General features: G+C 41.2%; 2 protein-coding genes across 8 annotated transcripts; both read left to right on the plus strand.

Moving 5' to 3' along the window:
• Nucleotides 1–787: 787 nt before the first annotated feature.
• LOC110530465 (DNA replication licensing factor mcm4) lies at nucleotides 788–11,427 on the plus strand. Of its 5 annotated transcripts, none has more exons than XM_021613543.2 (17): nucleotides 788–929; nucleotides 1,530–1,611; nucleotides 1,699–1,854; nucleotides 2,209–2,372; nucleotides 2,498–2,599; nucleotides 2,737–2,832; nucleotides 2,982–3,077; nucleotides 3,338–3,476; nucleotides 5,469–5,689; nucleotides 6,836–6,956; nucleotides 7,929–8,188; nucleotides 8,569–8,934; nucleotides 9,188–9,315; nucleotides 9,745–9,952; nucleotides 10,289–10,517; nucleotides 10,836–10,969; nucleotides 11,125–11,427. In XM_021613543.2, exons 2-17 carry the CDS (start codon nucleotides 1,548–1,550, stop codon nucleotides 11,215–11,217), a joined length of 2,577 nt encoding a protein of 858 aa, XP_021469218.1. In that variant the 5' UTR covers nucleotides 788–929; nucleotides 1,530–1,547; the 3' UTR covers nucleotides 11,218–11,427. The 5 variants fall into 5 exon arrangements, with proteins under 5 accessions (XP_021469218.1, XP_021469219.1, XP_021469221.1 ...); XM_021613544.2 differs by having other exon boundaries at nucleotides 801–929; nucleotides 1,505–1,611; XM_021613546.2 differs by having other exon boundaries at nucleotides 854–929; nucleotides 1,547–1,611.
• Nucleotides 11,428–11,583: 156 nt separating this feature from the next.
• On the plus strand, nucleotides 11,584–14,975 carry LOC110530467 (ubiquitin-conjugating enzyme E2 variant 2). Of its 3 annotated transcripts, none has more exons than XM_021613547.2 (4): nucleotides 11,584–12,000; nucleotides 13,366–13,535; nucleotides 13,843–13,968; nucleotides 14,122–14,974. In XM_021613547.2, exons 1-4 carry the CDS (start codon nucleotides 11,946–11,948, stop codon nucleotides 14,266–14,268), a joined length of 498 nt encoding a protein of 165 aa, XP_021469222.1. In that variant the 5' UTR covers nucleotides 11,584–11,945; the 3' UTR covers nucleotides 14,269–14,974. The 3 variants fall into 3 exon arrangements, with proteins under 3 accessions (XP_021469222.1, XP_021469223.1, XP_036841993.1); XM_021613548.2 differs by having other exon boundaries at nucleotides 13,366–13,514; XM_036986098.1 differs by lacking the exon at nucleotides 11,584–12,000 and adding an exon at nucleotides 13,003–13,143 and having other exon boundaries at nucleotides 14,122–14,975.
• Nucleotides 14,976–20,419: the final 5,444 nt, after the last annotated feature.

Here is a 20,419-nt window from a genome sequence, read left to right on the forward strand (position 1 = left end):
GTGTGTAGTGTACTGAAAAGGGTTTACGGGCATCAATCACCTGTAAACAGGCAAGTGAGGTTTGAGGTCATGCTGATGAGTATTTCTGTCTGTAATAAAAAAAAATGGGTCGGCCTTGTTTCCAAGTGGGTGGACCTATGCTCTCCCAAACCCACCCGTGGCTGCACCCCTGCCCAGTCATGTGAAATCCATAGATTATGGTCTAATAATTTTATTTCAATTGATTGATTTCCTTATATGAACTGTAACTCATCAAAATCATTGGAATTGTTGCATGTTACGTTTATATTTTTGTTCAGTATATTTGTAATCACACATTTGGTGTTAAACATTTGCTGTTCAAAATACGCAGTTATCTACGTGAATGAAATTCAATGTCCATGATGACCGTGGAAATGATTATTATTAATTTATTTTATATATCAGGGAATGCAGTCATTACTAATAAGAGGAATTCTGCATGTTTGATGTGTTCCCACGGATATGCATTCCGTATTTTTACCAGGGTTGATATTCAAAACACATAGACATTTCTAGTGACACATATGCAACCTTCTGGCAAACATTGACACTATGGCCCCTGAGTGGAATATATGTAGGGCTAAACGAAATCAGAAGGGGTGATTACCCAGCAATTTTAGGTACACACACAGTTATTGCAGTGAAAAGAATGGGTCTAGTACTGAAAATAAGAATTAAAGGCTACAACAAAAACAATTATTAATGTACTTCATGAAAAATGTTAACAACCGTATTTACTGATCTAAGACATTGACACCTGAACCCCCTCGATGTGCAAGTGCTAATGGTTAGCGCTCAAGTAGTTTTGCTTTGCTATTGGTGCAAAGTTTCCCGGGAATATTACGTGTCAACCACAATTTCGCGCCAAATTCATTGCAGCCGCACGACATAGCTACATCCTACAGAAGGTAAGATTGTAAGATATTTCTATGGTATCAGAAGATAAATTAACGATATGGGTAATTTCGTATTGAATATTGTATGCTATTAAAGAGAATTCAGATTACGTATATGTGTTTGGGAGTTAAAGTAAAGTCACTCAGTAATCTACTGGGTTTCCTCGGCTAAATTAGTGTCTTGCACGCTGTAAAGTTAGCTAGCTACTGTTTACAGTTGTCTTGAACATGCCAGACACTATGTTATTTAATTCAACATGATTAGGATGATGATGCTTAATTTAGAGGAAGTAGCTAGTTTAGGATTTAGAAAAAAATATTTATTTATAGTTTACAAGTTTTTCGGGAGTTTCTAGTCAATTGTTCAGCTAGCTAGCTAGCTAGCTAGCGTTGTTAGTTAGCTGGCTAGTGTGCATTGTTTCACTTTCATTGCACATGTCAAAAGAATGCAAGTACCAACAACTAGTCTGGCGTTATTATTATCTAACTGTAGCTCAACTCAGCTATGTTACATGCTGGTTGCATAATGTTTTTGTAAAAGTAAATTACGCATGCATGTATTTCACTTTAGTTTTTGACTGTTTTAGCTACTCAACCAGATTTTATATCTAGGACCTGTGATCATTCAGGATGTCTTCACCAACATCAACTCCCGTTGGAAGCAAGCGCAGTAGGGATGACATTCCAGTCACTCGTAAGTTATACAGAAACAGGTTATCTGAGTCATATTTACAGAGTTATGTTGATTGTTGACTTGGATATGTATTTTTTCTGTCTGTAGCCAGCAGTGATGGCCTGGCCTCTCCTCCTTCCCAGCGGCGACGAGGTCAGGACTCATCCAACGGGGATCTGCCAGCCATGCCCACATCTCCAGCTACAGATATTGCCAGCCCTGCAGTCCATGACACCTCTCTGTTCTCCAGCCCACGCCGTTCAGGTAACTGCTTTACCATCATTGACACACAGAATGCTGCAAGATGCTATTTGAGAGCCCTTTTTGCAGTTACAAAAAAATGTTATTTCTGCTGTATTGCCATTTCTGGTACGGAAACACTTCTCCAGGCTTTGACATCTGGACCCTTATCTGCAAAGCGTCTCAGAATAGGAGTGCTGATCTAGGATCAGTTTTATATGGAAAGATCCTCCTCTGATATGCTTTGTGGATACGGGCCCAGATAATTTGTGCAACAACTGAAAAAAATAAACTGGAACTGTACTTGAAAGAACTGAGATGCTGACCCTATGATATCACTCTGAATGTCATGTCAATGTCCTATCCTCTTCTCCCCAGTTCTCCCCAGTGAGGTGGACATGAGCTCCCCTCTGATGTACGGGACTCCTAGCTCCAGGTTGGAGGGTACCCCCCGCAGTGGTGTGCGTGGCACCCCAGTCAGACAGCGCCCTGACCTGGGCTCTGCCAGGAAGGCCCCCCAGGTGGACCTCCACACAGAGCTGGTGAGTAGGGAAACTCCTATATGGAGAATTATAGTCAGGAATTCTAGAACTGCTAATGCTACATAGATATAGAATGATACCATTAGCAAATCTCTAACACTTTAGGACATTTTCTATTCCACCAGCCAAGTGCAGATGGTGCAGTAGCCAGTGAGCAGGCAGCGGGACAGAAGCTGGTTATCTGGGGCACTGATGTCAATGTGGGAACTTGCAAGGAGAAGTTTCAGGTATGGAAGTTGTGTGCCTTCATTGGTGTAGAAAAATAAATAATGAAAATGTAATTGATAAAGAAAAGTTTAGTTAAATCTATTTAAATTGATAGAAGCTCGTTATCTGAATGCTTCTATTGTTAATTTTCCTACAGAGATTCCTGCAGAGGTTCATTGACCCCACTTCTAATGAGGATGAGAATGCTGGTTTGGACCTGAATGAGCCTCTCTACATGCAGAAGCTGGAGGAGGTAGGGTCTCCCATCTGTGTGACACCAAAACTGTGATCAACCATTTACCTGTAGTTCATCTTGTATTTGGTTTTCTTGAGAAAAGTAATGCAACATTTTGCTTGTCATTTTGCAGTGATGTTCATTTTCTTTTTCTGTTGTCCCTCTAGATCAGTGTGATTGGTGACCCTGTGCTGAATGTCAACTGCAGCCATGTGCAGTCCTTTGATGCAGACCTGTACAGGCAGCTCATCTCCTACCCCCAGGTAAATAAACATGCATACATGTGCCAGATGGTCTTGCACATTAATATTAATGGAGGATAGTGAGCTATGAATGCAAAGTTTAAAACAAATTCCCGTATGACCGTATTAAATCCAATTGTGACAGCATGCACAGGCGGTTTTCATTATTCATCTGCCATTTATTACCATGGTCCTGCCCATAGAGACACAATATGTTTAATGATGTGGGCATACCAATATAAATGGTGATTCATAATGTTTCTCCTAAATCTATATCACAGGAAGTCATACCTACATTTGACATGGCCGTCAATGAGCTGTTCTTCGAGCGTTTCCCAGACTCCATCTTGGAACACCAGATCCAGGTGCGGCCATACAACGCCCTGAAGACCAGGAACATGAGGAGCCTAAACCCTGAAGGTAATAGTCTAGACTAGGGGTCTCCAACCTTTTTTAGTGTGAGAGCTACAAAAAAAATGTCGAGCTACTGCGTCTTTTAAAAAATAGCTTTCAAATAGGCACATTCTTCTCTGGTGTACAATAGCTGTGTCTGTCAATATAGCTGGTAAAATAATGGTAATAAACAACTTTAAGGGGCCCTATCAAATTATTTATATATATATTATTTTCCCTGGTTTGGGATGTTTTCTTCTTTTTTCTTTTTTTACTCTTAATATTATAATTATTCATAGACAAACAACGAAAATGGATGGTCTGAGCATAAACACTGTACATAAGTATTCAGGCCCTTTGCGATGAGACTCGATATTGAGCTCAGGTGCATCAAGTTTCCATTGATCATCCTTGATGTTTCTACAACTTGATTGGAGTCCACCTGTAGTAAATTCAATTGATTGGACATTATTTGGAAAGGCACACACACCTGTCTATATAAGGTCCCACAGTTGACAGTGCATGTCAAAGCAAAAACCAAGCCATGAGGTCGAAGGAATTGTCTGTAGAGCTCCGAGACAGGATTGTGCCGAGGCACAAATCTGGGGACGGGGACCAAAAAATGTCTGCAACATTGAAGGTCCCCAATAACACAGTGGCCTCCATCATTGTTAAATGGAAGAAGTTTAGAACCACCAAGACAGTTTTTAGAGCTGGCCGCCCGGCCAAACTGAGCAATCGGGGAAGAAGGGCCTTGGTCAGGGAGGTGACCAAGAACTCAATGGTCACTCTGACAGAGTTCCTCTGTGGAAATGGGATAACCTTTCAGAAGGACAACCATCTCTGCAGCACTCCACCTATCAGCCCTTTATGGTAGAGTGGCCAGATGGAAGCCACTCCTAAGTAAAAGGCACATGACATGCTGTGGGGATCTTTTTCAGTGGCAGGGACTGGGAGACTAGTCAGGATCGAGGGAAAGATGAACGGTGCAAAGTACCGAGAGATTCTTGATTAAAATCTGCGCCAGAGCACTCAGGACCTCAGACTGGGGCGAAGGTTCACCTTCCAACAGGACAACGACCCTTAGCACACAACCAAGACAACGCAAGAGTGGCTTTGGGACAAGTCTCAAATGTTTTTGAGTGACCCAGCCAGAGCCTGAACTTGAACCTGATCAAACATCTCTGGAGATACCTGAAAATAGCTGTGCAGTGATGCTCCCCATCCAACCTGACAGAGCTTGAGATGATCTGCAGAGAAGAATGGGAGAAACTCCCCAAATACAGGTGTGCCAAGCTTGTAGCATCATACCCAAGAAGACCCGAGGCTGTAATCTGCCAAAGGTGCTTCAACAAAGTACTGAGTTAAAGGTCTGAAATACTTATGTAAATGTGATATTTCAGTTTTATATTTTTATAAATTTGCCAAAATGTATAAATACCTGGTTTTGCTTTGTCATTATGGGGTATTGTGTATTCATTGTGTGTAGATTGATGAGAGAAAAAAAACAATTTATTTAATTTTAGATTAAGGCGTAACAATGTGGGGAAAAGATCTAGCTGTTTGGAGACCCCTGGCCTAGGCCATGTCATATTATTTATTTTATTTTTTTTACCTTTATTTAACTAGGCAAGTCAGTTAAGAACAAATTCTTATTTACAATGACGGCCTAGGAACAGTGGCTTAACTGCCTGTTCAGGGGCAGAACGACAGATTTGTACCTTGTCAGCTCGGGGGTTTGAACTTGCAACCTTCCGGTTACTAGTCTAAACACTAGGCTACCCTGCCGCCCCATATTATGGATGTCTAGCTTCCCTGAACAACTCATGCAGATCTGTTACACAATCATATGAAGAGTGAATCATGTATTTGTTTTCTTTCAATTTCAAGCACTTGATTATGCGTCCTAAAGTGCTAAATGGTTTAAACTTTTGGAACTAAATATCTATTTGAACCCAGGTCTGATGCTTAATGATTCGTTTTTAATACAATCTTGCCTCGCTGTCGCTCTCCTCCCAGACATTGATCAGATGATCACCATCAGCGGCATGGTGATCAGGACCTCCCAGCTGATCCCAGAGATGCAGGAGGCCTTCTTCCAGTGCCAGGTGTGTGCCTTCTCTACCCGTGTGGAGGTGGACCGTGGCCGCATCGCAGAACCTGCAGTGTGCCGCAACTGCAACACCACCCACAGCCTGGCCCTCATCCATAACCGCTCTGCCTTCTCCGACAAACAGATGGTGAGCTATGGGGAGAGGAAGAAGGCACTAGTTGTTTTTTTATAATCGGACAAGACGCCAATACATGAACTACTGCACCATCTGCAACTAGAGCCGTTCCGTATAGACCTGGTCGATCCAGTGGCCGTGCTGTGTGTGTAGGCTACAGTGAGTGTGAGCAAGTGACACGTGGGAGAGACGACAACCAACCAAGCCGACTCGTGCTACAGTAGACTAATATCTGCCCATAGCTAGGTTATTTATCATCCAATATGATTACGTAGTACCTGTCTTAACTGCATCAAACCAGGAGAAACTAGTTAAGCTAGCTAGGCCAATCAAGGCATGCGTTTTCTCGTCCTACACAATAACAAACCACCCCATTCAAAATATTAAGTAGCAGCCTGCCTGTTAGCCTGTACTTCCTTTTCACTTTGAATTCTGTCATTTTAATTCCATCTTCCATTTATTAGATATCTCATAACTTTTTCAACACAGAGGTAAAATGTACCCCCGCACATTAACACAGTACCAGCACCCCCTGTATATAGCCTTGGTATTCATTTTTTATTTTAATTAATTTAATCAATATTTTCTTGACTTTCTTGAACTGCATTGTTGTTTAAGGGCTTGTAAGTAAGCATTTCACAGTAAGGTCTACCTGTTGTATTTGACACATGACATGATTTGTAGCATATTGCCGCTTTGACTTATGATTGTCCAACAACAAGGTACACGCACCACTATTATGAAAAGAGCAGCAGCATAAATGTAAATGGTTCACATGCAACAATTTCTCTCTCTCTACTGCAGCTAAGTTAAAGTTACACATACCCGTGACAATCAGATCCAACCCAGACCGTTGACATTATTTAGAATTCTGGATCCGGACCCGCTCGGATCTCAGGTATTCAGGTGGATCCTTGAAAACCTCCCTCTACCAAGGAGAGGGGATGACTTTATACTGTACGACAGTCTGCTTACTTTCAATGGAAGATATACTTTTCTTTGATGCTGCTGAACAGAACTGATGAGATAATGGTTGTTACCCATTAGAGCTCATCTTCCTGGGTTTGTTCACAAGTACAATACTAGTGTATTCCCAGCCACAACTAAAGCAAGAGCGCCTTTATTTCTCACTGATTCATTTTCTCCTCTCTTTTTCAGATCAAAGTTCAGGAGTCTCCTGATGACATGCCTGCTGGGCAGACCCCTCACACCACCATAGTGTACGCTCACAACGACCTGGTCGACAAAGTACAGCCAGGAGACCGCATCAACATCACTGGTGAGCTGTTTGACCCCTAAAAGAAATAGCTGTGAACCGATGGCTGTATAGCTTTGCTGTTGGTGATATGGTCACACAGGCTATGAAGGGCTAAGAGTTTTAACTTTCCATGTGATCTGACCAAGAAAGACTCTGCTCTAGTTAAAGGGGCAATCCGCAGTTGCTACACCAATTTTTCTGATTGTAAATTAATTATATATACTTATTGATTTTTGAGGAATATAACTTAAGTGCCTCATGAGCTTAGTTTAACTGCCAGAAACCAAAATTTAAGCTTGTTTTACTTCAATCTTTGTATACACTGTAAAACCTCAAAATATGCTTAAAGCTATAATTTTGATATCTTGGATGGTTACATTTCTCAGCTTCAAAAAACAAAAAGAAAAACAGAGGTGGGGTGCCTACTTTATTGTTTCAACTGCAGATTGCCCCTTTAAAGCCTATAACCATGGGCCTAGTTTTCCTGGTCCTGTCACGTCAGGTAAAGCTATTGGCCCTTGTCATGCATACTGCTGCTGTGACTTACTGCAGTTTGGTCCTATAGACTCATTTTCTGTCCTTGTCATGAAAAGTTGCGCTCGCAGTTCATCAGAAACCTCTTTGTTTACCCAGCAGTGGATATGATCACATGCAACATAAAATGCAGCTTGTGCAAGTTAAACAAACACGTCATCAAATGGGTATCATCTACAATATTGCAGATGTCATCAGAGGATTGATTACCTAGCAAGCCAGCAAGGCAGGGTAATATATCCCAAATAGAGCTTGATAAAACCAGAAGAATAATATACTCTTTGAACATGGCTATAGCCATCAGCCTTGTGTTTGTCAAGATTTATGAGACTCCCAACAGTGTTAGCTATCCTTCTGCAGAGCTTTTTGATGTCAGGATGCGAGTACATCACTGTAACCTGACATTGGATGGTAAACAAAAAATGACTGTCGTCATTACTAAACTCATCTCCACAACAGGTATCTACAGAGCGGTTCCTATGCGTGAGAACCCTCGCCAGAGCACAGTGAAGTCGGTGTACAAGACCCACATCGACGTCATCCACTTCCGTAAGACGGACGAGAAGCGCCTTCATGGGCTGGATGAGGATTCAGACCAGAAGCTTTTCACTGAGGAGCGCGTCCAGACACTGAAGGAGCTGGCCGCCAAACCAGACGTGTACGAGCGTCTTTCCTCCGCCCTGGCCCCCAGCATCTACGAACAAGAGGATATCAAGAAGGTCAGTGGGGATGGTTATCAACTATCAGTCAAGGATGAGTTTCCCAGAAGCAACATTGCAGCTCTAAGATCATATTTTCTACATTGCTTGCTGTGGTTATAAGATGTTTGTGCGACAATGCTTTTGGGGAAACTTGCCACAGGACAACTGTCCCATCGATCCCTTCAGATGACCATAGCAATGTGGCGTCCTCTGCTGCCAGGGATGTGTAACTGCAGTCTTTCATATTAGTGGATTTTGCTTTTATGCAACATCTATGAACAGTACTATAAAGTTTGTCATTCTTTTCCCAGGGCATTTTACTGCAGCAATTGTTTGATTTTTGCCTGCGTTCAGATTTTAATTAAAGTCATGACCAGGACAAACGTTCTCTTCCACAGGGTATTCTTCTCCAGCTGTTCGGGGGCACCCGTAAAGACTTCAGCCAGACAGGCCGCGGTAACTTCCGTGCCGAGGTAAACATCCTGCTCTGTGGAGACCCCGGTACCTCCAAGTCCCAGCTGCTGCAGTATGTGTTCAACCTGGTGCCCCGCGGTCAGTACACGTCTGGGAAGGGCTCCAGTGCTGTGGGCCTCACAGCCTACGTGATGAAGGACCCAGAGACCAAGCAGCTTGTACTGCAGACCGGAGCCCTGGTGCTCAGTGATAACGGGATATGCTGTATTGATGAGTTTGACAAGATGAGCGACAGCACACGCTCTGTGCTGCATGAGGTCATGGAGCAGCAGACTATCTCCATTGCCAAGGTGGGTTTAGAGAAGGACAAAACAAGTTGAGACTGAAGTTTCAGCGCAATGCTCAGGACTAGTCCTAATGACCAGTGCACTTCTGAGAAACGTATAGGCCTCTGTTAAATTTGTGTTTTGAATGTGGTGTTGCTAACAGAATGATTAAAAGTTTTACTATTGTAGAAGCATTCTGATTTGTTTGTGTTTTGATAGATTGTTAGTAACGGTGAACGACAGGGTAGTTTCTCACTAAGCTCTTCTCTTTGTGCAGGCTGGAATTATTTGCCAGCTCAATGCTCGCACCTCTGTCCTGGCAGCAGCCAATCCCGTGGAGTCTCAGTGGAACCCCAAGAAGACGACCATCGAGAACATCCAGCTCCCTCACACACTGCTGTCAAGGTAAATATTACCTGATAGCTTAACAGCCCTGAACACTGTTGATATATGGTGCTAATTGTTAATAATATCCTATTTGGGTCGCTTCACTGGCGGCCACTGAACCCCTAACAACTGAGCCTTATTGGCATAGATAAATGTTGCACTCACAATATGCATATCATTTACATTTTAGAAATTTAGCAGATGCTCTTATCCACAGTGACTTACAGGAGCAATTAGGGTTAAGTGGTTTGCTCAAGGGCCCAACAACATACTTTTCACTTAGTCTGCTCAGGGATTCAAACTGGCGACCTTTCGGTTACTGGCTCAACACTCTTATGAACTGTTGTAAATAAGGTTGAAGTATGTTAACTATTTTATATATATATACACAAACAAACAAACAAACAAACAAACAAACAAATCAAAATACCATTTTCTTCCCTACAGATTTGATCTGATCTTCCTGATGCTGGATCCTCAAGACGAGGCGTACGACCGTCGCCTGGCTCACCACCTGGTGGCGCTCTACTACCAGAGCGAGGAGCAGATCGAGGAAGAGTTCCTGGACATGGCAGTGCTGAAGGACTACATTGCATATGCTCGCACTTACATCAACCCCAGACTGAACGAAGAAGCCAGCCAGGCACTCATTGAAGTACGATATTTAAATAAAATGCTCCAAATTGAAAGTGGCTGTGATGTAGATGTAACTTCAGGGCCTGACATTAGCGCCATGCCACCAGATAAATACGGGTAAAAAAAAAAGTATTCAGTGACTGGCTAGTAAACAAATGTCATCCATCCACTGGCTGCTGGAGATAAATATTTGATTCTGGCCCCGAGTTGTGTGGAAGTGCTGGTTCCAGGTTTATGCCAGACAAAGACCTTCTGGTCAAAACATTGCACTAAAATATCATGCCAGAGCATTCAAAAGTGTAAAAGGGCTTTATAAAGAAATTGGATTGACTGTATGGGTATCTTTCTCTCCCAGGCCTATGTGGACATGAGGAAGATCGGCAGCGGGCGGGGGATGGTGTCTGCCTACCCCAGGCAGCTGGAGTCTCTGATCCGACTGGCCGAGGCCCATGCCAAGGTGCGCTTCTCTGACAAGGTGGAGACGGTCGACGTGGAGGAGGCCAAGAGACTACACCGCGAGGCCCTCAAGCAGTCTGCTACAGACCCAAGGACTGGCTTCGTAGACATCTCCATTCTCACAACTGGTATGGAAGCCTTTGTCTAAAACGACACTTTTTCCACTAGCACTGGCTGCTGATAAATACTTTAAGGGAACATTGACTTGATACGATTTGTGATGTTGTCTCACCTAGCTATCTTCAGATGAAAGCACTAATTGTAAGTCGCTCTGCTAAATGACTAAAATGTCTGTGTAGTGCTATGACAGCTCTTCAAATTCCTGTCTGCCATGCCATGTTTAATGTTTAGAATTGGTTGACTATGCAAACCCAACCTTAGTCAGTATCTTAAAAAATGTGTATTGTGGAGCAAGTATTAACCTGTCTTGTTTTTACTCAACCCAGGAATGAGTGCCACGGCCCGTAAGCGTAAGGAGGAAGTGGCCCAAGCTCTGAAAAAAATGATCCAGTCCAGGGGAAAGACCCCTGCAATGAAATACCAGCAGCTGTTTGATGACCTCAGAGGACAGTCTAAAGCCGTAAGTAGTACCTACCAGCTCTGCTTTTCCTATTGATGAGAACTAACTATACAGAAAAACCTTTAAACTATATTTAGATATGTATTTTAATTGGATGGCAGGCATATCTTCTGAATATGGTGTATATCTGACCCAATTATTTATATTTTTTTCAGGCAATAACGAAGGACATGTTTGAAGAGGCTCTGCGTGCCCTGGCAGATGAAGACTATCTGACCGTCACTGGAAAGACTGTTCGCCTGCTGTAAAGAAATACACGCATCTCCCTTCTTTCCTTGTACAGTCATTGAATTCACATGTATTTCCCTGTAGCAACAGCTTTTTCTCTGTACTGAATACTGGTGTGTAAAGAATGTTTGACCATGATGATGGCTAGCTTTGTATGCTTTGTGATTCCTGGTAGTGCTTGGTGTCTCAGATGTTTATTATGGTGCGCAATAAATAAATGCTATGTTTGAGGGTTGCTTTTATTATTATTTTATTTTTTTGATTTGTCTATAATATTTCAATGAACATTGGACCAACAGAGAAGGGTGACTCAGTTTTACTCATGCTAATCAAGGACAAATGCTGATGACAAACATGCCAGTGCTACAATGCACAACTCTGACAAGGTGTGCCATGGTGACCGGTAGTTTACACTTTGGAATACTGTATATTATTTTAAAGACCTTTCTCAGCAGTCGGGTGTTAGTTACCCTGCATAGACCAAAAAGAGCAAGCAAAAACTCCCTAAATTTAGTCTTGAGTGGTCCATCCTCTTCTGGCTGTATCAGCTGAGGTCCTGTGTATATACTCAGCATTATTCTTCAGCTTATTTTGTAGCTGTGTAATGCGCACCTCCTGCTATTGACCACCTTGTCAGCCACATGCATCTTAAAATATTGTACAGAATCTAGTAGTGTATAGTCGAATACGAGGAAGGAACCGGTGGGAGCGTTTTCTGCAGACACCTAACCTGACACACCCCTCGTTTATGGCACTTTTTGTGTGCTTCTGGATTTGGCTGAAGAAGATGGCGGCCTCCTCAGGTTTGTCTGCTTCACTTTGGGAAATATGTAAAGATTTCAATATTATATAATTGAAGTCAGAATATAAAAATACTATGTTTACGCGAAAACAATGTTTAGAAGATAAACCTGGGGTCTGAAATGCTTGCAGCATGCTAGCCAGAAATCGAGTGGCGGCTAACGTTAGCAAGCTAGACTAGCAAAATTCAGTGGTGTATTCACTACTCTGTAACTTAGCCAAACCAGAATGTTATATGTATATTTTCATTATCTATACAAAGTTGGTCACAAACTGGCATAAGTATTTGCTGGGATTAGGATAATTTAGTTAGCCTTCCACCAGTAGCATATATTTACGTTTAGCTAGTACAGTAGTTCGATAACGTTAGGTGCTTGGGTGCTTTGCTAACTTTGGTTATGAAGTTGCAGATTTTTACAATAAGCTCGCTAGTTAGTAGCAAACAGAATTTGCATCATTTTAGAAGAGACCACTGGTTTTCATAATAGTTCGCTAGCTACTCACATGCAGCAAGGAGAGGAAGCTGGTTTAGCGCTCGTGCAACTGTTGTACTAGGTAGCTAACTAGATTTGTATATACTAGCCGTGGGGCGTGAAGTTGCTGCATTTTATTATGCATGCCAGACCAAAGTTTCGTATTAATTGAAGGAAACGTCATATCACACATTTACTATGCAACCATTTTTATTAATACATTACCTTTCTCAGTTCGCTGTTTGTATTGTGCCTGTAAGAATAAAGGAAGTTGGCCCATGTCAGGTCTGATATTGCGCTGGTGGATTTTGAGGAATCATGACGCCTGCATCCCATAAGTTTCATAGCCAAGCACGAGGGTTCCATATCTCTGATTCCACCCTGGCATACAGAATGATCCAGAACACAACACCCACTCAAAATCGCACATATGCATCTTTGTATCTCATCATCCCCCCTGGATTCATGTAGGATGAGGTTAGTCCAGGCCATCATCACTAATTATCCAGTGTTCAATAGGCTACATATAGATAAGGTTCATGACTGTTAGGATGATCTCTTATTTATGAACTTTCATGGGGTCAGATAGGGAAGATCATGCCAGGTCAGACTGATGTTTTACCATCAGTGTACAGTTGAAATGGTACCCTGCATTGACATCACCCATTAGAAGTAAGTATTCATTCCAGTGACATACAGCACAAGGGATAGTGACAGTTGGTTGCCTGTTTTCAGCCACAAGCAAATAGCAAGTTCTAAGAATTTGTTGCATTTAACTTGCGTGAGCAGTTTGATATGTTATTGTGTTGCATGAACAGTTGAGGGTAGCATGGACAAACCCTCCCCAGGATTGCCTCTTCTAGTTTTTAAAATCTTGTCTTGTTTTTATTTCAGGAGTTAAAGTTCCACGTAATTTTCGCTTGTTGGAAGAGCTTGAAGAGGGTCAGAAAGGTGTTGGAGATGGGACAGTCAGCTGGGGCCTTGAAGATGATGAAGATATGACGCTAACACGGTGGACAGGCATGATCATCGGACCGGCACGAGTAAGTGTGACCGCAGCAGGAGTAAGTAAGAGACATCTGCGCGTCACATGACCGTGTTAGCCAGCTGAGCTAAAGTAACAAAAGTCTCAGGCAAGGTTACACCGCACTCAAGGTTTGATTACCAAACTACCTCTGTAATATAAGCACATCACCGTGCCATTTCCGTAATAGTTGTGTGTTCTAAGACCACGCTTTGGCAAAATGTTGTTGTTGAAAATGCTTTAAGACAACAACAAAAAACAGTAAGTCAAGACAGGCACAGTAATGAGCATAGCTCATCACCATTACCCGGACCAAGCAATGTTTGTTTCTGTGTTTTGTTTTCCAGACTAATTATGAGAACAGGATATACAGTCTGAAAGTGGAATGTGGTCCTAAATATCCTGAATCACCTCCAATTGTTAGATTTGTAACAAAAGTTAGCATGAATGGCATAAACAATTCCAATGGGATGGTAAGTAACATCACATTTACATTTTTTGCCCTTACAAATGAAACAGGTCTAAATATATTTATATAATTATTAATGTACATGTGTTTTTGGTAAACTCAGTGCCTAGTGCTCATCAAAGGATGATCACTAATTTGCCTCTCCTCTCTCTCTCAGGTGGATACACGTAGCATACCAATTCTATCTAAATGGCAAACCTCTTATAGCATTAAAGTTGTTCTTCAAGAGTTAAGGCGTCTAATGATGTCCAAAGAGAATATGAAGCTTCCACAACCACCAGAAGGACAAACCTACAGTAATTAACTGTTGTTTACTTTTGACCCCTATTGTCTTAAATCGTATTCTCCTTGAAATGATTGTGTAGGCCATCACAATCGTGATGATTCTCACTCCACTATTTTAAGAATTTAGACTGAGCAAGATTGGACATTCCTTTTAGTTAGCCTATGGTCATTCTAGAACGTCCCCACTGCGAGTGAAATTATGTTTTTAAGACCACAAGTGTACACAGTTATTTCTCTTCTATTGAAGTTAGTGTGACCATTCACTTTATGATTGTGAGATGTATCAAGTTGGCTTTACAAGAGAAGAATGGCACCAAGTGTATACCCAAGTCAAACAATTTATGTTTCGAATGGCAGGTGACTAAAATAAATAATTGAAATGTGTGTATGATGGCATGCTTTAACAAATAAATAGTTGACCAAAAGCTACATTTAAATTGTAATTTAGTCAAATGTAGGAGGTATGTTGACATATCATGCAGATGAAGATTAACCAATGGCTTTAGGCCAGAAGTAGTGTCACAAGTTTTGAAGGATTTAAAAAAGTATATCTGTATTTGACACGATTCCAATAATGTTTCTGTTCTGCAGCTCTTTGAATTGTAACGTATGTTCAAGCCTGTTCTGTTCTGAAAAAAATACCCCATGTATTTAACTTCTAAAGAAAATTACAAGTTTATGACATTGCGATTTCTCTGACATTAAAATCACTGTCTTGAGAAATACTGTATGTTGCAAACTGGATTCCTTTTTACTCAATCTATAATGAAATATCTGAAAAGATGAGAGAGGCCTGTAATTTTCATCATAGGTACACTTCAACTATGACAGACAAACTGAGAAAAAAAATCTAGAAAATCACATTGTAGGATTTTTAATTCATTTATTTGCAAATTTTGGTGGAAAATAAGTATTTGGTCAATAACAAAAGTTTATCTCAATACTTTGTTATAAACCCTTTGTTGGCAATGACAGAGGTCAAACGTTTTCTGTAAGTCTTCACAAGGTTTTCACACACTGTTGCTGGTATTTTGGCCCATTCCTCCATGCAGATCTCCTCTAGAGCAGTGATGTTTTGGGGCTGTTGCTGGGCAACACAGACTTTCAACTCCCTCCAAAGATTTTCTATGAGGTTGAGATCTGGAGACTGGCTAGGCCACTCCAGGACCTTGAAATGCTTCTTACCTACTGTGAAGCATGGGGGTGGAAACATCATATTTTGGGGCTGTTTTTCTGCAAAGGGACCAGGACGACTGATCCGTGTAAAGGAAAGAATGAATGGGGCCATGTATCGTGAGATTTTGAGGGAAAACCTCCTTCCATCAGCAAGGGCATTGAAGATGAAACGTGGCTGGGTCTTTCAGCATGACAATGATCCCAAACACACCGCCCGGGCAACGAAGGAGTGGCTTCATAAGAAGCATTTCAAGGTCCTGGAGTGGCCTAGCCAGTTTCCAGATCTCAACCTCATAGAAAATCTTTGGAGGGAGTTGAAAGTCCGTGTTGCCCAGCAACAGCCCCAAAACATCACTGCTCTAGAGGAGATCTGCATGGAGGAATGGGCCAAAATACCAGCAACAGTGTGTGAACACTTACAGAAAACTTTTGACCTCTGTCATTGCCAACAAAGGGTATATAACAAAGTATTGAGATAAACTTTTGTTATTGACCAAATACTTATTTTCCACCATAATTTGCAAATAAATTCATTATAAATCCTACAATGTGATTTTCTGGATTTTTTTTCTCATTTTGTCTGTCATAGTTGAAGTGTACCGTTGATGAAAATTACAGGCCTCTCTCATCTTTTTAAGTGGGAGAACTTGCACAATTGGTGGCTGACTAAATACTTTTTTGCCCCACTGTATATTGAATACATTCTGAATAATGCCTTGGACTCTCAACAATTCTCATAGATCAGCAATATATTTTCTAGCTTTTTATCTCCATCTGTGATGCTGTATAGAATGCTTTATAGAATGGTTTGGCACTTGTTAGCCTTAAGACATTTGCTTTCATGCTTTAAATGGGGTTCGGGGATTAACCACTAGCAATTGGCACCTAAACAATTACAAGGGGGATGTCAGGCCATTTGGATAGTGTATAATAGCCATTTGCCAAGCCATAGTCAAGTTATTGTATTAGCAGATAATTATAAAACTATCCGTTAGCTTGAGTTTTTACGAGCCCCTTTTTCTTCTTCATACAGTTATGAGCTGTTTGTGTTAAAGGCAATACATTCTGATTAACAATACTGATACATTCATGATTTTGGACAGTTATTTAACACCCTTTTCCTATACTGTCAGAACTCTGGATTGCAGGAGAGGGTCAGTATCAGTACAGTACAGCTTTCATGTTACAGAGGATTGTGTGACGTTAGACTCGGGGGTGACTGTAATGGTTAGTGACTGCAAGTCCACCGTGCCAGTCCTCCACATGACCTGACCACATAAATCTCCCCCACTGCAGTGGCCTGACTGAGAGCAGCTTGACTGTCTTGTGGCTGAGCATCACATTCACTGCAGGGTAGACCGCCCATATCGTTGTGGACTGGACATCACACACACATACACGTAGTGTACACACACACCACATAACCTCAGTATGGGAGAGCTCAATGTCAGCATAACTACAAACATTTCCTTTGTTAAATGTATTCATGCATTCTCTCTGCTGTATTTGTTTATAGATCCCAACTCAAGATGATAGGTTTACATAAACAATGGATATATATTCTCAGCAGAAAAAAGGGTAAATGGTATCCCAAAAGATGAGGAAGAAAACAAAGAAATATCCCATTCCTGAATATTTCCTTTACTGTAAATAACACTGGTGTTGAACTATACACCAGCCTGGTCATCTCACTAACAGCATATTAACTCATTAAAGCAACCTAAATATACAAAGGAAATATCTACTGGAGGAGTACACAGGAAAAATGTCAGTAATGTCTTGAGTCCATATTTTGGTATGATTTACACATCATGGAGTCACTACTGTACAACTTATCATTTGTCTGTTCATTTGTGCTGATGCTGGGAAGAAACCAGCTTTGAAAAGGTGCTTTGGGAAGACCTGGTGGAGGATCTCTTCTCCCTGATGGACTGAATCTCAATGATCTTTCCTTGATTCTTTGCGTCCTCTCCATCCTGGATCTTCCCCTCTGGTGTGATTTGAGAAGGAGCTAAAGTGGGAATCAAGGAAAAAATTTAAATTCTTGACGAATCAAGGAAATTCGATTAAAGATTCACCCCTTCTTGTTACATACTGTAGCTTCAGCCCTTCTATAATAAATCAGCTGTGACATCATCATCCCCTAGAGGGAGCTATATACCTGTGAGATAATACTACTGGGTGATCTAGCTGTGGTTTCTGCTCTAGGGGCCATGACGGTTCTAAAAGGCAGGGGCAGCAGCGTGATGCTGCTTAGGTTTGTCTCCAGGGCCTCCATTGCTGCATGTTTACATTACTCTTAAGAAAGAGACATGCTTTAGACTGAACTGATTGCCAAAGGGAAGTATGATTGCACTAGCTACTCGTGTTGTGCAGTGCAGCCAGCCTGTTAGCCAGCAGTCACTGTGTGTCCTCCTCATTGTGTCTTTGAATTGGTGTCCAAGCACAAGCTATAAATTATTAATTGATGGGATTAAGTCATCATTCTGGACACCCGCAAGTGATTATTTGGTAACACTTTATTTGGATAGTCCACCTGTAGATGCTCTGCAGACTGTCAGTAACAGTTCAACTAACTATTTACTAGCTCTAACCTTAACCCTTATCCTAACCTTAACCCTTACCCTGACCTTTATTCTAAACCTAACCGTAACCTTAGCAAGTAGTTGCTTATCCACAGATAGTTTGTTGAAAGTATGGCCATCTGGCGCATCTAAAGATGGCAAAATCAGGACTATCCAAATAAAGTATGACTGATTATTTCTCTCAAAAGATGTCCTCGGTGGAGACTGAAATGCAACCAGATAGAGAACACTATTATTCCATAATTTTGTCAGAAGGCTTTGAATGTACAGTACCAGTCAAAAGTTTGGACACACCTACTCATTCAAGGGTTTTTCTTTATTTTTACTATTTTCTACATTGTAGAATAATAGTGAAGACATCAAAACTATGAAATAACACATGGAATCATGTAGTATCCAAAAAACTGTTAAATAATCTAAATAAATGATTGCCATTCTCTCAACCAGCTTCATGAGGTAGTCACCTGGAACGCATTTAAAATAACAGGTGTGCCTTGTTAAAAGTTCATTTGTGGAATTTCTTTCCTTAATGCGTTTGAGCAAATCAGTTGTGTTGTGACAACGTAGGGGTGGTATACAGAAGATAGCCCTATTTGGTAAAATACCAAGTCCATATTATGGCAAGAATACCTCAAATAAGCAAAGATAAAAGACAGTCCATCATTACTTTAAGACATGAAGGTCAGTCAATCTGGAAAATCTCAAGAACTTTGAAAGTTTCTTCAAGTGCAGTCCCAAAATCCATCAGGCGCTATGATGAAACTGGCTCTCATGAGGACCGTCACAGGAAAGGAAGACCCAGAGTTACCTCTGCTGCAGATAAGTTCATTCGAGTTACCAGCCTCAGAAATTGCAGCCCAAATAAATGCTTCAGAGTTCAAGTAATAGACACAGCTCAACATCAACTGTTCAGAGGAGACTTTGTGAATCAGGTCTTCATGGTCAAATTGCTGCAAAGAAACCATTACTAAAGGACACCAATAAGAAGAAGACTTGCTTGGGCCAAGAAATATTCCATCTAATTGACATTAGACCGATGGAAATCTGTCCTTTGGTCTGATGAGTCCAAATTTGAGATTTTTGGTTCCAACCGCCGTGTCTTTGTGAGACGGATAATCTCTGCATGTGTGGTTCCCACCATGAAGCATGGAGGAAAGAGGTGTGATAGTGCAGGGGTGCTTTGCTGATGACACTGTCTGATTTATTTATAATTCAAGGCACACTTAACCAGCATGGCTACCACAGCATTCTGCAGTGATTCGCCATCCCATCTATCTATCTAACATTTGTTTTTCAACAGGACAATGACCTAAAACATACCTCCAGGCTGTATAAGGGCTATTTGACCAAGGAGAGTGATGTAGTGCTGCATCAGATGACCTGGCCTCCACAATCACCCGACCTCAACCGAATTGAGATGGTTTGGGATGTGTTGGGCTGCAGAGTGAAAGAAAAGCAGCCAACAAGTGCTCAGCATATGTGGGAACTCCTTCAAGACTTTTGGAAAAGCATTCCTCATGAAACTGGTTGACAGAATGCCAAGCGTCTGCAAAGCTGTCAAGGCAAAGGGTGGCTACTTTGAAGAATCCAAATATATTTAGATTTGTTTAACACTTTTTTGGATACTACATGATTCCATATGTGTCATTCCATAGATTTTTAGATTACAATGTAGAAAATAGTAAAAATTTAGAAAAACCCTTGAATGAGTAGGTGTGTCCAAACCTTTGACTGGTACTGTAGTTTTGGTCCGTGTGCTGATATATTTCTATTTACCAGGTTTTGTGTCCATAGAGGGTGTGATGGTTGCATGGGGAAATGAGAGAAGTATGGTACAATAGTATTAAATGGATGGTAACCTACTGAAAGTATTGATAGTATAATGTCTGACCTGATGTGACATGCTGGTTGTGGAGTGGTTGACAGTACTCTGAGGGAAGTTCCAGGCCAGTAGCACTATGAGTAATTTGAAACACAACCAAAACACACTGCAAATGCCCATTCAACTAGTTTTTCGCTTTATGTAGTCATTGAATGCCAGAAATATGTGATCAAATATTAAATGTTTGACTACTCTAATACACTATAAGTGAAGTTTTACCAAATACTTATGACTTCTTCAAATGGGGGGGACACTAGATACATCAAGTGCTTTAATTTCTAAACGGTAAAACAGAAAGTGACATTCTGTACTGTCACGCCTCATATGAAACATTTGATCTCAAATCCAAAATGCTATAGATTATAGAGCCACATTTTAAAATGTTTGCTTCACTGTCCAAATACATATGGAGGTGAGTGCATATGCTGTTGGTTGGTATATGGATTAGCAATCACTGGAACAGAGTAAGGTCAACATGTATTTTTACTAGTAATTTTCCATTACAATACAATGCTATTTATACTTTA

Source organism: Oncorhynchus mykiss, chromosome 8, assembly GCF_013265735.2.
Source record: "Oncorhynchus mykiss isolate Arlee chromosome 8, USDA_OmykA_1.1, whole genome shotgun sequence".
In the NCBI taxonomy this organism is placed as follows: Eukaryota; Metazoa; Chordata; class Actinopteri; order Salmoniformes; family Salmonidae; genus Oncorhynchus; species Oncorhynchus mykiss.

Coding starts and splice junctions, on each gene's coding strand:
- LOC110530467 (XM_021613547.2), top strand. CDS start 11,946: ATGGCACTTTTTGTGTGCTTCTGGATTTGGCTGAAGAAGATGGCGGCC. Junction 12,001..13,365: donor GAAGATGGCGGCCTCCTCAG/GTTTGTCTGCTT, acceptor TTTTTATTTCAG/GAGTTAAAGTTCCACGTAAT. Junction 13,536..13,842: donor TAAGTGTGACCGCAGCAGGA/GTAAGTAAGAGA, acceptor TTTGTTTTCCAG/ACTAATTATGAGAACAGGAT.
- LOC110530465 (XM_021613543.2), top strand. CDS start 1,548: ATGTCTTCACCAACATCAACTCCCGTTGGAAGCAAGCGCAGTAGGGAT. Junction 3,477..5,468: donor GAGGAGCCTAAACCCTGAAG/GTAATAGTCTAG, acceptor CTCTCCTCCCAG/ACATTGATCAGATGATCACC. Junction 9,316..9,744: donor CCTCACACACTGCTGTCAAG/GTAAATATTACC, acceptor TCTTCCCTACAG/ATTTGATCTGATCTTCCTGA.